Genomic DNA, 16693 nt, shown 5'->3' on the forward strand with positions numbered 1-16693 from the left:
ATCTCCCCACAATGTAACTAGGATTTTTTGTGGTCTCCTTCCTCTGAAGCATCAGGGATGGCGACTGCAGGAGGTGAGACATGGATAGGGGGTAGGCCATGGTCCTGAGGTGGCACCAAGCATTCTGTTTCTCTCAGGTGCTTGGCTGCCTGGCTCTTGCTCACATGCTCAGGGTCTAACTGATCACCATATGTGGGATCGGGAAGGAATTTCCCCCCAGATCACATTGACAGTGACCTTGTTTGTTTTTTTTCTGGCTTCCTCTGCAGTGTATAGGTTGTTCCTGGAGAGTTTTTTGAATTAGCAAACTACTCACTCACTAATCACTCGCCAGGATTATCTGGGTATATCTCCTTTCCTTCTCATTGTGAGGGCCCCGGGTGCCTCTGTCCCTCCTATTCTCTGCCTGTGGCACAAAATGGTTTAGTCTCCTGTGAGCTGTAATGCTTTGGTCTAATTTTGGTGGCTGGATTTAGTGTGTGGGTGGCTGGGTGGTGGTGGTTGCCTATGATAGACAGGATAACAGACTAGATGATCTGGTGGTCCCTCCTGACCTTAAACTCTGTGTGAAAAGCACTTCCTTTAAAAATCACACTGCTTTCTGAATGTTGACCTACTCTTGACGCAGGTAACTCCTCAGATTACTGGAACTGAAAGAGATTAGAGAGAGGAACAGTCACCCACTTTTCTAGTTTATGTACTTTGCACATTTCACAGCACTTTGCGTATTGTCCATTTCAGCTTCCCTGTGTAGCTGGTCAGTTTCCTCTATCAGGGCCTTTCACAGAGAGGCATGGGAGAGAGAGAGAACTTTTTAAAAGTAATACAATGTGATCATAAAGCCACAAAAAACTGGCTGGGAGCTCAGGGCAGGTGTAGGATCTGAAACTAGTTGGAATTTTTCTTAAATTGACCAGACTTCAAACTGACATCCCTCTTTTTTTAATCCTTGTGTAACCCCTGTCTGGTAGGCTGTATTCTACATGTTGCTGTGAAGGAAGTTGAGGCGCAGAGGATCAGATTCAGGAACGCACATAAGCATGTGTTTAAGTCCCCTTGACGTCACTGCTTAAAGTTAAGCATGTTCTTGTCTGACTTCCTGAACTGGTACCAGAGGTTTTGACTTGCCTAAGGTCAGCCAGCACATCTGTAGCAGACCTAGACACAGAAGCTAGATCAGTGTCCAGATATAATGATTTAATGACCTATAACCTCTTCAGAATTAGCATTTTGAGGGATACTCTGATGCCTGATTTTTCTTAAAAGAATTACTATTCAGTGAAAAAAATCTTAAATAAAAATCTTCCTGAACAGTATAAATCCAATATTATCTGGAGGCTAATCTGGTGAGAGGGGGACTTGCTTTCCTTAATTTAAGATATTAACATGGCCCAACTATTTATCTCCTTAGGTCACTGGACCAAAATAGCTTCTGAATTACCACACAGAACTGGCTCCCAGTGTCTAAGCAAATGGAAAGCCATGATTGGGGCTAAGGTATTGTAACTCTCTGATCTGGTGTAATGGGTTATGTTCCTTTTCCTTTGCAGTAATCAAATGACCTGTTTAGAAGTAGAACATCCTTCTATGCTGTAGACCCATCTTATTTAAGAAAAGACTGGGAAAAGTCAATCTGACTCGGGTCAGTGAGCATTCAGGACCCAGGTCCTAGGACCCTGTTAGTGGGGTGGGTTGGAGCCCGAGTCATACTGTGATTGGATCCTCACCCTGCCATCTTGAAGCATGGATGCAGCTCAAGCTGTGGACCTGAGTCAGAAAGTCGGTGTAGTCCAGTGTGGATGTGTTAGCACGGTCATGAGACCCAGGTCCAGAAATTGTAAGCCCAGGTTTACGATGCCATGTGGACACTCTCAAGCATGGGCTTGGAAACAGCAAGTCCACAAGCCTGGTTCCCACAGAAGTGGGATTACAGTGCAGTGTAGACACACCCTGTGGCCAGATCTTCAGTGGGGGCTGAACACACTTGCAAATAAGAAGAAATGGGGGAGACACACATCATTGGTGAATATTTGTCAGCTCTTATTTGTTGTGTGTGTGTGTGTTTTTAATGCTAAACAGAAAAAGTCTGGGCCAAGGAAACGCCTTCAGAAACGCAGGCGAGTGCGGAGACACAGTTCCAGCTCTTCAGAGAGCAGCAGCGAGGATTCAGAGCCAGAGCTAATGGATAGCTCTGAGGGCGAAATAGACTCTCCCTCAGGATTCAGGGGTACGGTGCCCGGCCTCGACCTGTGGATCCCGACGAGGACAGATCCGGCCAAGTGCTGGAAAGCCAAACACTTGATTCCCTCCCTCTACTGTTCCAAAAGTGCTCTTGTAAAGGGACAGTTAAAACGAATTCCAGCTACATCTTTTGGGGGAGGCAGGGACAGAGTCCCAACTGATTCAGCAGGGATAAGTACCATACTGAAAGGTATTGGGTGTCCACCTTCTACTGACATCAATTTGAAGGATCCAGAAGAACTGGTAAAGGAGGTGAGCATTGACTTCTACTTTAAAAAATTGTACTGTTGGGCTGTCAACTGAGCTCAGGCTGTGAAGCATTGATCAGGTCGGATGGGAGATGGCAAAGGCAAGTGGTGTGTGTGATTATGGCCTCTTTTTTTCTTCTCTGAATCAATACTGGACCGCTGCTTCTGTGTGTCATTAAGAAAGACCATCTTTTGGATGAAACGTAAAATCCAAGGCCTTTTTAGAATCCTCAAGGCCTCTGTAGCACTTCCTGTAAGAATAGGGTGTTAACCTCAAGGTCCTAGCCAAGTGCCAATGTCGTCAAATGCATTCTGCTTGTCAATTCCTTCTGCCATGACACTCTCTTCCTGCCCAAACTGTGGCTTCATGTGGCTGTCAAACAGTGGCCACGCGCCCCTCTTTCCCCCCGATGATGGTATTGCTGGGGCAAGGAAGAGCCCTCTGTGCACAGGGGTCTGTTAATATAAATTGTAGAGCATCTGGGGTTAAAAGCTAACAAACAAAAGTGTATATTGGCTGTGGGAGCCTCTGTTAATCTCAATGCAAATGAGGTATTTGCATAACTCGGGGAAAATGTAATGGTACTGTGTCTGGATCACACTCTTCGAGGTTGTTCTGGAAAATCAAATGATCAGGTATAGCATTGGCTTGATATTCAATCAGTTATACTGTTTGATTTGCCTGAACAACTTTGCCACACCCCAACAGGATGAGGTGCCTTTGGAAAGTTTTACCGAGAATGGCTTGTGGAGACTTTAATTACCCAGTTTTTCTGGGAAAAGTTTCAGGTTTGCTCCCCCCACTGTGAAGCCAGAAAAGCAGAACAGGTGGGTCAAAAGGGTCCTAAATTTCGGTTTCCTAATTTTTTTTTTCTTTTGTAACACACAAAGTTTCCTCTGAAGTATCTGCAAAGCAAACATTGCAGCACTGGGCTTGTGTGTGAGAGACAGAAAGTTAAACTGACAACAAATGAAAGTTGAGCTGGTTACTTTGAGAAAATGCAACAAATAGCAGAAATATTGAGTGTCTTGTGTCCTTCTGATGCAGATATCCAGCTGGCAGTATGGATTAGTTCTTCACAAGACTCTTAATCCTGTAAACTTTTGTTTTGGTTCATGCCTTAGATAAATTCATGGAGGATAGGTCCACTGATAGCTAATAGCCAAGATATTCAGGGATGCAACCCCATGCTCTGGGTGTCCCTAAACCTCTGACTGCAAGAAACTGGGACTAGATGATAGGAGATGGATCACTTGATAAATTGCCCTGCTCCATTCGCTCCCTCTGAAGCACCTGGCACTGGCCACTGTCAGAAGACAGGACACTGGGCTAGATGGACCATTGGTCTGATCCAGTATGGTCATTTTATGTTCTTACGGCTTTTGTATACTTTCCTCTAGGCATTCATAAGAGGAAAGCAAGTGTTAAAGGTTACCCTGGAAGATGTGAGGAGAGTGCTAAGAAATAATACCTATTCTCAGAGGAAATGCGTAAGTACCTTTTGTTTGGGTGTTCTGGCTTCCCTCTCTAATAGCACAGACAATCTGTTTGTAATTCCAGATGTTCTTCATGATACCCATACGATGGACTGAAGGGAGTAAAATTCCCAAAGCAACTTTAACCCCCATGCTCCTATTTCCTGTCTGAGCTCTCGTTAAAGGGCCAATGATGTGTGTGGATCTGAGACTGCCTCTAAAAGCGTACCTAACCAGGCTACGCATTTCAACAGTGCCAGGGCTTTAGGGACTGAGAGTTCCATGTGCTCTCCACTAAACCTAGTGCCTTGCACTTCTCATTTATATGTCCCGGTGGAAGGCTTCACTTTAGTGCGCACATGATCAGCCGAGTTTGTTTTTTAATCCTCCGTGAATGACCAAACACACAAGTGTTTCAACTGGTGGTTTATCCAGTGTGATATGCCACAGGGAGCAGCGTTTGAACCTCAATTGTGTAGATAAGCAGATAGGTAGCTAATGTGCAATTAACAAGGGAGGCAAAACAAACAGTCTAATTGGTCAGCTTCTTACAACCTATGCCCTTTCCCCATCTACACTCAAATAGTGGAGTGCCCTGTAACTAATAATATTGGCATCCCTAAAGATGTGGTTATGAACCCACATTGATGCTCTTCATGAAGAGATAGTGAAGAGGAAACAGAAGGATAACAGTACTCTCAATTCCTAACCTAAACAATCTTATGGCTCTGCTATAATCATTTAATGTTGGTGGTCTGACCTATAACCCCCTCAACCCCCCCTGTAAGAAATCCAGGGTGTATATGCTTTCTTCTAACCTGCAGCCTTTATTTTAACACACAGTAAGTGTTTGACCCCAGTGGCTGGTAAAATGGAATAAAAACCCACTGGAGCAGATCCTCCACTGGCATACATTGGCATCGTTCCATAGAATTCCATGGAGCTCTGCTAATTTACAGCAGCCGGTTTGGATTTTTGTGAGTTTATATCTTTGTTCTGCCACATACAGGAAGATGGGCTACGGAAGCCTTGTGTCCCCTCTTCAGCAGTGGTTTCTGGAGTGACACCAGGCACATCAGTCGGCCAGGTGCTGCAGGGATTACAGAACACAATGGAGAAACAGTACCGTCGCCAGAGAGAGCAATTCCAAAGAAAGAAGCTGGAGAGGAGGCTCCTGATGGCAGTGACTCCGTGGGTGGGCAATGTCCTACTGCCTTGTGCCTTTAGAGCCGAGAGGGTGGCGTCCCGTCAAACAAAAGGTACCGTTGACCCATCAGGTTTCTAAGTGTTGTCCTCCTCTCCTTCCCCCCCCCACCTTTCATAAGCATGGTACCAGACTCTTAAACACGGCTCCAGGATTGTGCCTTAGGACACAGCACCTTTCATCTCAGGATCTCAAAGCACCTTTGACCACCTCAGGTGTAAGGTAAGTGGCATTACCTCTTACCATTTACAGCACAGGTACCAGAGACCCCAGAGAGGGGAAGTGGGTAGCCCCATGTCACACAGCAAGATGGCAGCAGAATTGGCAGTAGGACCCAGGAGTCATATTCCTAGTCTCCTGTCCTAACCACTGGACCACACGCTTCCTGTGTAGGTTAGATTTTATTGAAGCAGTACTTTTTCCTATCCACAAGTCACTGTTAATCAAGAGGCAGGGAATTATGCTCATATATTTACTCAAAATATATGGTCATTCTGAGATAAAGTATTAACAGAGGGGATTCTCTTTTGCCAGTCTGTTTATAAGAGCAGGGTGAGTTGCAAGTGTCGTTATTCAGCTTCTCAAATGTTGATATTGGAGGGGTGCTGCTCATAACCCTCCACAGACCTATGTGAATGTCCACTTAACATTTTTATTTTTTACATTGGACTCCTTTTTTTCCAGCTCTTGTTATTCAAGAACAGCTTCAGACAGTCACGCTGGGCAGCACTCCAGTGTTCGCACTCTTCATTCAGGTGGGCACTGCTGCATTAACTGGACTCCAGAATTTTAACAGTTATTTTTATACTTGTAGTTGATAGATATTTAACATCCATGACTGGCACCCCATTTTGCTCTTGAATGGTTATGTCTCACTGTATTTATATGGCCCATGTATAGAAGCCATGATTGTAAATTCAGCTTTTAAAAAAAAAAAAAAAATCTTGCAATAAAAAGAATCAACTACTACCTAGCTTCTTTCCAGTGGCAAGAAAAAGACCCTGAGATGCTTCAAATGAAACGTCTCCTGTTTGCAGGGTGCCGTTCCCTCCACCCCCAGAATGCCTCTCTTCCAAGCTTAACTTTAACATAAGATTTTTGTCTCCTTGTAGCTCTTCCAGATTGACACTAGTGGCTGCATGAAGGTTATTCGTGAGAGGAAGATGAGGCAGTCGAACCTCATCAAGGCCATGGCTGGGAATGCAAGGAGACTTCAGCAGGTACTGTATGTGGTGTTTCAAACCCTGTCCCATCGTGCAGGCCTCAAGGGGATGCCTGGGTGGAAATAATCGACTGCTTGTGTCAAGGGAAGCTGTACGTATTCTGTTTGTCAGCTGCTGCTTTGTACTTTTCACAGAGGAGAGACCAAAACCAACGTTAATGTAGCTCAGTGGATAGAGCCCCGAACTGGGCAGTTGGAGACCTGGGTTCAGTTTCCAGTTCTGCCACTACCTCTTGGTGACCATAGTCTAGTCACTTAACCTCTGTTTTCCTCAGCTATAAAATGAGGTTAATAAAAGTCACTTACCTATGTAAAGCTCTGTGAGATCTACTAGTGAAATGCTGTATTAGAAGAGGAAGTGGCTGTTGTGAATTTGTAATTACAACTGGCAAAATGGCTTGTCTAGACAGTCGAAGCTTGAATACCTTATGCTCGCTGGGTCTGCTGATAATGATTCTCTTTTCAAAAGCTGGTGGTAGGCTCTCCCACACATCCCCTCCATACCCTATGTGCAGGCAGTGAAACACTTATTTATCTGTATTGCAGTAGTGTCTGGGAGGTAATGGGGAAATAGTGAAGATGTCTTTGCTGTTGGTGTTCACAATAATGAAAGGGTCAGCTGGACCCTTGCCTTCATGAGCTGATGCTCTGTGGCTGAATGATTCAAGTGTTGCCAGCTGGCTCCAAGAACAACATCATCTACCAAAGAGGATTGTTTGTGTCTCTCTTACCAGAAGTTCTGACTACTGTTCTAGGCCAAGTCCTGTGGACCTGCTGCTCAAACTCTCCAAAAGAGGCATGTGGTGTCAGTAGGAGGGAAGATAAGAGAAATCAGACATGCACAACTCCACTGACATCATTAGTTTTGTTGGGGTCCACTTCTGACATATATTTTCTGTGTCCTGAGGATATTTTCCTGCGATGCACCAATGCATAGCTGCCAGAATCATGTTTTCCTGCAGGAGTAAAAGCTCTCCCAGAAACATCTGGAGAAATGATATATCCACAATATGAGTCCCCTCTACTTCAGTGCCATGTCTCTGATCTCTAGATATCCCAAGAACATAATTCATGTCTGTTTTTGTTTTTTGCAGCCCTCCTGCAGTTCCAAGAACTCTTCAGGTACCTACCCGAACACTTCCATTTATTTTCACAATGTACAGGGACTTGTGCTTAGTTAATCCTGGTTAATATAACTCTCCATCTAATCTGATAAAAGCCTCAAGAGCAAAATCACTTTAAATTTTACTCTCTGGTAGCTTTTAAGCTGGTTGTATTTGATCATTCAATTACTGGCCATACAAAGATGCCACTTAATAAAGAAGGCCAAAGATTCTGGAGGGACAGGGTGACCAACAATACTGTGACATCATCTCTGGGCATTAGCACGGTAATACTGTTGAAGGCTAGGTGTTCTGGCAGAGCACCTGGGCACGGTCTAATACTGAATGCTGCTGTTATGTTGACCTGATTGAGTGGGTGTTCGCTTCAATGGTATATAATACTGCCAGTAAGCACCGCCCATGACTCCTGGGACGATAGTTACATTCACTCCTCATTACTGGGGTTCAAGTATGTCACTCCTTTTTTTTTTTTTGAGGCCCTCAGAACAGGGCTGATTCGATCCATTTTGCTGTCATAGCATCCCCCGGAGCTCCCTTTTAGCATGAATGGTAGTTGTGTGTTGCTTACCCTATGGTTTAATAGCTAGAGAGTGACTTTGAAAGCATTGCTAAAATCTCTTCTTTCTGCAGGCTTGCCAGTACAGTCCCGCTCCCAGAAGGCCGCAGGAAAGGGAAGAGCCAGGAGGCCCATCGCCTTAAAAGCAAAGGAGAACCCTGCAGCTGTTTCGGCGGGTGTCCCTGCTCTTCCCACTCCCAGGCAAAAGCCTAAAACAGTCTCAGAATTACTGAGGGAGAAAAGGCTGCGGGAGTCCAGGGCTAAGAAAGCTTTGCAGAGAACAGTGATTCTTGCCCCCCAGGTGTTGGTTTCGCCCTCTGTGATAATCCAGCACCCTGTGCAGCAGGTAATTCCTGCCCCACAAAGAGGAAGTGAGCCTCCGACAGCTGGGCTGGCAGGTAGCAGGAATGCTCAGGCAGCGTGTGCACCAGTGCCCCTACCTGCATTTACTCCTGTTGTGGCTCCTGTCCCCTCTCCCAAACCTGTCGGAAGCCATTCATCTCCAGTCCCAGACTCTGCAGAGAGCGTTTGCTCCTCCGAGAGGAGAGCAAAATCCAAGAGAGAGCTCAATGAGGCAGCTTTGGGAGATGTGTCCAAAGGCGAGGCTTCTCAGGACAGACCTATGGGTGCAGGGGAGAATGGCCTGTCCCAGGGGTGCAAGAAAGCTCCAGCATTTGGTGGCAGCTCAGCACCTGTAGTCTTGCAAAACCATGCCTTTGTGCCGCATCAGATTGCATTGATGCCATCTTCAGCCATTTCTCTGAACCCTGCCGCCATGAAGTCAGGCCCCAAGGAAACCTCTCCCTCCACATCCATGACTTGTGCCCCAGCCCTGGTCAGATCACAGCAGAACGCTATCAATCTGTTGCCTGCTATCCTAGCTCCCCAGAGGGGGTCTCACGTGGTTCCCAAGAACATCATGCCCATCACCTGGGTGGTAACACCACAGGGTTTGATCCCCACCTCTGTACAAGCATTGGTGAGTGTTCACAGCCAAGGGAAGCAGCCCGCAGCTGGGATTATAGGCAGTGCTGCCAAAAATCAGAGTCGGACTGGAGAGACCTCTGCCCCAAGAGTGCCGCTGATGCCAGTCGAAGCAAGTCACCCTTCCATCAGGTGCACAGGTGCACAAGTGCTGAGCCCACAGTTAGCGGAAGGGGCACCCTCAGGGAAGACTGTTTGCTTAAACCCTTCCACTCGTCCCTCATCCATAACCTCCTTGGACCCTGGGCACAGCTCACCCAGCGTGACTCCTCCAGCTCCTGCCTCTTTAAACAGCCTCTCGAGGATATCCAACTCCTCTGGAGAGAGGAGTGCAAGTCCAATGAGCCTTCCAGATGAAGGAGCAGCTCTGCACCCCAGCCCTGTGTTGTTGCCCCAAGTGAAGCCTCCTGCAAGCACTCCGTGGGCTGACCAGCTCTGCTTGCCAAGTCTCCCTGGCACAGGTGAGAGCAATAACTGCAATATGCTCACCGGGGTTGCCTCCAATCCAAAAGTCCTGCTGGAAGGGAGCCTGGTGCAAAGGCCGGATCGGCTTCTGGCCTGTAACAACATAGTAGAGAACTCGGACTCTCCTGGTACACAGGTAACAAGGAACAGGCCGATCTTCCCAAAGCCACAGAGCACCCCAAACGTGGACAACCCCCCTGGATTGCCCACACCCAATGCCGAAAAGAACCTCCTGGACGTCAGCCTTCTCTCCCTTGAGGATGAGGCTTTGGTGAAGGAGTGGCTGAGAGGGAAGCGGGGCATCCCGGTGGCCCCATTGGAAACCAGCTTGGCTTACTTTCCACCTTTCTTGTGCAACTTGAAAACGCTCTCCAGGCTGCTTCTGCAGAAGAAGACGCTGGAGCAGCGTGTGTCGTGCCTCAGGACCTCTGAGGAGCGCAGGGATGGGGGTGCAGGGGCTGATCTGCCTGCTGTCCGACAGCTGGTGTGGCAGAAACTTGGCGATAACCCTGCCTATCTCCTGTTAAAAGCCAGGTTTTTAGCAGCATTTACTCTCCCAGCTGTCCTAGCAACTCTGCCTCCTCCCACAGTGACTACAACTCTCTCCAGTAGCTGGCAGCAGAGTTCAGAGAGTGACGAAGAGGAGTCCCCTACTGATAAGGAACTGATGGAGGCAGAAAGCTGTGGGAAAGAACCAGCCAAAGTACCTTTGGATAGCACAGCTGGCATTGTCCCCGGGAGTGAGGATGCTGACATCACCCATCAGGTAAAGTCAAAGCATTGAATTGGAGTTAATAACAAAACTTCCATTGGATTTGGTGAGGCTAGGATTTGGCTCGTAACTAACGTTTTTTTCCTTTTTGAATAAGCATGGATTTATGTGTTGAAAACTAGGAGAAAGTTTCCCTATTTCACACAATGCCTAGCCAAGTCGGATGACTTCCCCAGCCTCCCCTAATAAAGATCAAGCTCCCATGCAACATGTTAGAGCTGGATTACGCACCACTCTTTTCCACCCATGCCAAAGCCCTCTTCCCCGGAGCACCCAGTCAGTAGGTACAGCATAGTCAGTGCAGTGTCTCTGGGCCTGTTAAATAGGAAGCTCAGGTTAGTTTACAGTACCCGCAGATTTTCACGGGGCTGCAGGTGTAAACCCAGAGCTGCTTTGTAGAATGTTGTCAGGGGGAATCTGGAGAATTTGGTTAGGGCTTTTGGAAGCCATGACGGCACAGAAGTTGGTTTTGTTTCGCAATAGTGCATTTCTTGGTTGCGATCTCTTTATATCTTCCAGTCCCTTAAATTCTCTTTATAGTGTTAAAACACAAATGATCCTCTAACTTCTAACCCTGTTTCTTGACCTATTCTCAAAGCTCCTGTTTACAGAATTGGTGGTGTTTCCCATAAAACTCCTCCTTTAGGCTTGTGCTGGTGGATACTACAGTAGGGCAAAGCAGAAAGGATGCTTAGGGAAGACCTGTAGTTGTTTACCTCTCCCAGGAAAGCTTGGGTTAGCAGGTTTGGGTGTGTCTGAGATTTCCTTACATCCTGGAGATGCAAAGACCACTGTGTTACCTATCCACAATGTAAGGGGAAGAGCACCTGTGTCCCCATGTAGAATGTGAGGTCCCTATTCCACAGTGACATATGTAACTAGACTATGGTTTTCCAAGTGCTTGTATGCCTGTCTGATGGAAGGGGTTTTGAGGGGGAGAGAAATTCCTGCTGAAGCTCCGTAACACTGAGGCATAGTCACTGTCCACCCCTTCGTTCTCGGGCCCTCCTGTTCCTCATTCATTTGTTCCTATGTTGCTACCAGCGGTCCCTTCCTAGAAGTGCTATCAAAGATGCCCTCTCCCCCAGTATGACCAATGATGCTCTCTTCATGGAGCTGGCAGTTTGAAGGGTGTTAGAATAATGCCGGCTTCACCCCTTCTCCTCAGGGAAGAACCTGCAGCTAGGCTTGCCCCCCTGCGTCAGCCCCACAAGCTCAGATACAGGGGTGCTAAGCACAGGGAGTCATACCCAGCAGGAGCTCCCAAATTGCTCTAGGTGTGGGCGAAGACTTGCAGGTCCTGCTACACATCCACCTTCATCCAGTCAGAGTGACTTCTTTTCAGCAGCAGGGGGGCTGTTGGGGAGAAGTCAGACTAGATTCCCTTTACCTACTAGAACGTGCGCGCGGTCCAGGTGGCTGCACCGGGGTGGGGAAGAGTTTTTCACTTTGAGAGACTCTGGAGCCCCTTGTTCAGCAGGGCCCCGGCCTGACCCCCAGCAGCAGTGGCAAAAGCATCATGTGTGGGAGGAGGAATCGTTCCCACGCAGCCAGGCAGAGGCTGTGAGCCAGGGAGCTGCTGTAAAAGCAAGGCTCCAGCTTGAACCCTCGCAGTATCACTGTCCCCAGGAGGAAACACCCAAGCATTGGCTAGATGTATTTTTACTGCACTCTGTATGTAGTATTCCTCACTGTTGGAGGACACATACTGTCTGGCACGTCTGTGTGATCGAGGGGAACAGGCATCGCTTTGTGCTTTTAATGATCTGGGAATAAAGGGAGTGCTATTTTCGTTCCATTTCCTCTCAGCCTTGCCAGAATCCCTGAATGATTTGTGGGGGGTGAGGGGGTTCTGGTCTTTCCTGCGGTCCCAAGTATCTTCCGCCTGCAGTCATGCCCTGTCACTGGTTATTTTGCAGAGTGCTGGAGCTGAAGTGCCCGCTGTGCAGTCCGTCTCAGGCTCCTGCGCTGACGTGGGTGAGGCCAGAGTTCTGCGAACCAGGAGAAGTGCTCGCTTCAGGAAGAGGAGGAGGCAGACGTGAGAGAAGCATGGGGAGAAATGTTAGTAACTCCGCTATGAAGCTGTTATTTCTAGCTTGAGGAGAGAGACCTGGAGAGACTCTTTTTTTGTGAGGCACACCTTAGAAATAGCCTGGGAATCATGACGCAAGGCCTACAGCAGTGGTTTGAAACAGGCCTGTCTTGCCTTCCCTGTGGGCATGCAGGTCTGAAGTCACTTGTTTAGCCGTGATCTGTAAAGACTGTAATTATAAGACATGCTACATTTATACAGTGCTTTAGAGACAAAGGCCCACTCACTGTCATATGGACTCAACAGCCCAGAGTCCTTGCAGTCCGTGGTAAGAATTGGTGATAATGCACTGCAACTGATAGTTTTGCACGATTGGTTGCTAAGATAAGACAAGTTTAACAACAAAAAAAGGATGACTGTTCAGGTGAGGAGGAGTGAGCTCTTGGGGAGAGGAATGTTTGAAGGATGCCTTTAAAGCTATTGACTCCTGCTGCAGAGCCTAAACATTGTCCCAGTGTCTTCTCTATACCCCGGCTGCTGTGTGCCCCTTGCTGATGGCCTTAGAGTTCTGGTGGTGGGGGTTCACTTTGGCTGCTTTGTCTGATGTCTGGCCGGCTCTGCAACAGTGGAGCAAAGATACTGTAGGTCCTACACTAGCAATGGCAGCTGTTTATTTTTAAATTCTCAGTGGCCAGACTGGTGGATTTTTAAATAGAGTGCAGAAGATGGGCTCCAGCAGGCAGTGTTTCTAACATGAGTAAGATCACCCACAAGCCACTACAGGGCAAAAGGAGTGTTGTTTAGCTCTCAGAGGATCTGGGGAGTCGGATTCTTTTTGTGTCTCTACCATAGAGACACTGCAGGGCAAGCGGTTTCCCTGCCTGTATTCACAGGGCTAACACCATACTGCACAGGTGTGCTGTGGTCTGATCATCGTAAAAAACACCACCAACTTTTGGTTGACAGGTACCGAATAAGTGCAAAGATTTTTTTTGTCTTGATCCCTCCTCAGTTCATGGAGTTGTTCTCGTTTCTTTTTGATTCTTTTCTTAAATGGCTTCAGAAACTGTCCTGTGACTAATGAGAGGTGAATGTGTCCTTATTACAGGAGTCTCTGAATGAAGCTTGCTTTCAGACGTGGCAATAGCAGCTGTTCCTTGCACTACCAACCAGTGACACTTCAAATAAACTGACTCCGCAGTCCTGGGGAAGAGAGGAAAATGGTTGCACTGTTTTTCCCAAGTCTGTATATTACTACAGTTCTCGTTTCAAACCACTAATTGGGAAAGTTAGAGACGGAAGTCTCTCTCTTTTTTTTTTTTTTTCTTCTTCCCCTCCCACCCACTTTGACACAGACTGATTCTGTTCTAACACGCTTACAATCTGGCAGCAGCACGGACAAAGGTGGGAGAAGACTATTGGAGACAGGCGTTAAAAATGAATGCTTGTTTGTTTTTTGTGTTGGAGCCTATTTATATAAATGTCTGTCCCCCAGTTCAGAACATGAGTCTCGGTCTATGTTTTTTAATGCTGTGGCAATGCTTGTGGTTGACAATTAACTGGTTCTGAGGCGACAGCACTGCTGAATGATCAGTGGATTTATTTTGTACCTCAGTGATTCTGACTGTTGGATTAAATATAAACGTTATATTTTTCTCATTTAAAAAGATTTAGGCATGTTCTTTCTGGCCACACAAACAGGAAAGGTTTCATTTGAATATGCTTTCCCGTAACTGTTTGGTCTTTGACAACGAGAAAGGTGATGTTTGTTTCCTCACATAGAACCAAGGAGGGAGTGGGAATCGGCTGAGCTTGTGGTTAAAACACAGGACTTTGTCAGACAGGATCCCCTTCCTGTCTCTGCCGCAGATTGCAATGCAACCTTGGGCATGTCACTCTGTCTCTAGTTCCTCCATTAGCAAATCAGGGATTTCTGCCCCCAGGGAGTGCTGAGGTTAAATGAATTAAAGCTGGTAAAGTCGGAGTTCCATGGATGAAAGATGCTGGGAAAGAGCAAACGCTGCAGCGTGGCTCTAATTTCTCAGGAGCACGGCAGTGATTTCAGGGTGTAGCTATGCTATGAAGCATGGCCGTGCTGGCAATGCTTTGTCCCACCCTACGTGGGTGTGGTGCTTTCCAGGGTCGCTAAGTCCCAGTAGGCCAAGGTGCTATTCAAATGTTAAACCCGTATCATGCCCAGAGAAGGGAATTGCGGGTGAGTTGTCCCCCTCTCAAAGCGTGTGCAAGCCACCCTCCTGCATGAAATTCACCCCAGAGCAAAAGCTTTGCCATGAAACCCTGTGTACCACTTAACACACAGCTGTGAACATGAGGCTTAAGTGGGGCAAAGCACCTTATGCCCTGAAGTGAATGTGCCTTTGTGAATGCCGCTTAGGTAATGACACCTGCTGGGCTGATTGAGATGAGGTGCTGCACAGTGGCAGCTTGGCTAATCTCCGGTGATGGGGTCGAATCGTAATGCCTCCTACTTAATGGGTTAATTGGAATGTCATTGTTGACTTGGAGGGTTGTATGTGGGATGTGGACAGCAAGCTAGGACTAAGGTATGGAGCATTGGGAGAGAATAGAAATAGGGACCATACTCTGGAGCATCCCTATAATTCAAGGACACGCCTTTGGTCTACGTGGTACTCCACCAGATGGTGGGGCGGGAGAATTGGACTGATTCTGGAAGATGTCCTCAGGCTCCATTGCAGAGACGGTAAATGCATAGTGTGCACAGGTTCCATCCTGTTTGCTGGCACCAAAAGGGGGCTGCTTCAGGGAGGTCTCTCCAGTGGTTTGGCTTTAAAAGTAACCCCCCTCCCCTACTGTGCTACAAATATGCCCAATACCTGGATTCTGTTGTAATAGAGATTGGAGGATGCAAGAGTGGAGTTCCCAAAACCATTTTATAGAAAGAGCCAGAAACTTAGTTATTAAATGAAGAGAACTTGCTTAAGCTACAGCTCAGCCCTAGGCATCAGTCATGCTAGTGAGTCTTTTACCCATCTGTGTCTATTACACAGCTGAAGAAATGATCAATAAGCAAACTTTCACCTAGGAACCAAGTGAGGTCATCTGAAACTAGTGCAGCCCTGGCTTGTCTGAAGATGAGCCTCTCCCTTCAGTGGTTGTAACAAATTAGAATGTATATATCTTCAATACCATTTCCTTCAAAAAAACCAAAAAACAAAATCACTGCCAGCTGACACCTGCAGCCCCGATGCTCCTGAGCAACCTCTTGCCATTATTTGTCAAGAAAACATAGAAATAGAGGCAGGTTTTTATGCTGTAAGATGGCACTGAAGTACTGTCATGATGAAGGCCCCACAATGTGGGTAGTCTGACAGCACATTGTTTTCAGATCAGCCTCACACTAAGTCTTCACAAGCATATCTTAGAAGGCATATGCTACGCGTACAGTTTGTACGCAGCAGGAAGCACAGGGTTACAGAAGCTCCAACCAGTTTTTCTCCACCCAGAGGGTTTGTGCTGAGGTCCTGGGGCTGGGGGGAGGTTCTGACAGCCCTGCATGAGGCTGTTCAGGAGTTTAGCCTGTAGAACAAAAGCAGGGAGAGGTGCTGATCCAAAGCTGTGTGACGCTGCATTAACTGCAGGAGTATCGAGTTATGTGAATCCTCTGGACTCTTTAAAATCAGGTGGCTGTTGAATTGTCATCACTGTTACAAGTCTCGAGTTGTGTGGGAAGAACAACAAAAATAGTTCTGTAAAGGAGCAGTCAAAATGATTTGTGTGCATGCTTAAAATCCTCCAACTATTGCTGGACTGCCCCTCCCATCACGTGCTTAGAGCTGGGGCCTAGGAGCCAGGACTCCTGGGTTCTATTCCTTGCTTTGTCCACTTGAGACACCTAGGGCTTGACTCTTTTTTGAAGGGCCGAGTACCCACAATTACCATTGAAGTCAATGGACACCCAAAACTTGAGGCTCCATTTGGGAAAGTGTCATAATGGTCTATCCCATCAATCGCAGGCACACCTGCTATGGTTCTACACCAAAAAAGGGACAAGAATTCTATCTGCATTCCGGCACAAAGGTGTTGGTGTGTTGATAAGGCTGCTGTTAAAGGTATCAAGGCTTAAGCTGAAAGGCTGTTATAACTCCAGTAGTGTGGGGCGGTTGTTGATTTTTTAAATGAAAGCATTAGTTCTGTTTATTATCTCAACCCTCCCATCCCTGAAGATCCCTGTCATATAATGTTGGACCTAGAAAGAGGAGAACCTACTTCAGAAGCTGTCGTTTTCCCACATGGCTGTTAATGCAAGTTTCTTACTGAAGAGATTGTACATTCTAGATAGTGCCAGTGAATTCCTGTAATACGTCTCATCAGTGGAACCTTATAACCA

At 46.9% G+C, this 16693-nt stretch overlaps 1 protein-coding gene across 4 annotated transcripts in view; it reads left to right on the forward strand.

The window, feature by feature from the left end:
- Positions 1 to 16693, forward strand: part of SNAPC4 (small nuclear RNA activating complex polypeptide 4) — a 32436-nt gene that overhangs the window by 15422 nt on the left and 321 nt on the right. For 2 of the 4 annotated variants that reach the window (XM_073314599.2, XM_073314598.2), the window contains 10 exons: positions 1412 to 1497; positions 2080 to 2493; positions 3891 to 3980; positions 4975 to 5224; positions 5854 to 5924; positions 6282 to 6389; positions 7486 to 7513; positions 8146 to 10286; positions 12212 to 12353; positions 13433 to 13826. In XM_073314599.2, the coding sequence (XP_073170700.2) occupies positions 1412 to 1497; positions 2080 to 2493; positions 3891 to 3980; positions 4975 to 5224; positions 5854 to 5924; positions 6282 to 6389; positions 7486 to 7513; positions 8146 to 10286; positions 12212 to 12334 (3311 nt within the window). In that variant the 3' untranslated portion in view covers positions 12335 to 12353; positions 13433 to 13826. Of the gene's footprint in view, positions 1 to 1411; positions 1498 to 2079; positions 2494 to 3890; positions 3981 to 4974; positions 5225 to 5853; positions 5925 to 6281; positions 6390 to 7485; positions 7514 to 8145; positions 10287 to 12211; positions 12354 to 13432; positions 13827 to 16693 lie in introns of those variants that run through there. The other 2 variants (XR_012155277.2, XM_073314597.2) reach the window with 2 other exon arrangements.

This window comes from Lepidochelys kempii, chromosome 16, assembly GCF_965140285.1.
Source record: "Lepidochelys kempii isolate rLepKem1 chromosome 16, rLepKem1.hap1, whole genome shotgun sequence".
Lineage (NCBI taxonomy): Eukaryota > Metazoa > Chordata > Testudines > Cheloniidae > Lepidochelys > Lepidochelys kempii.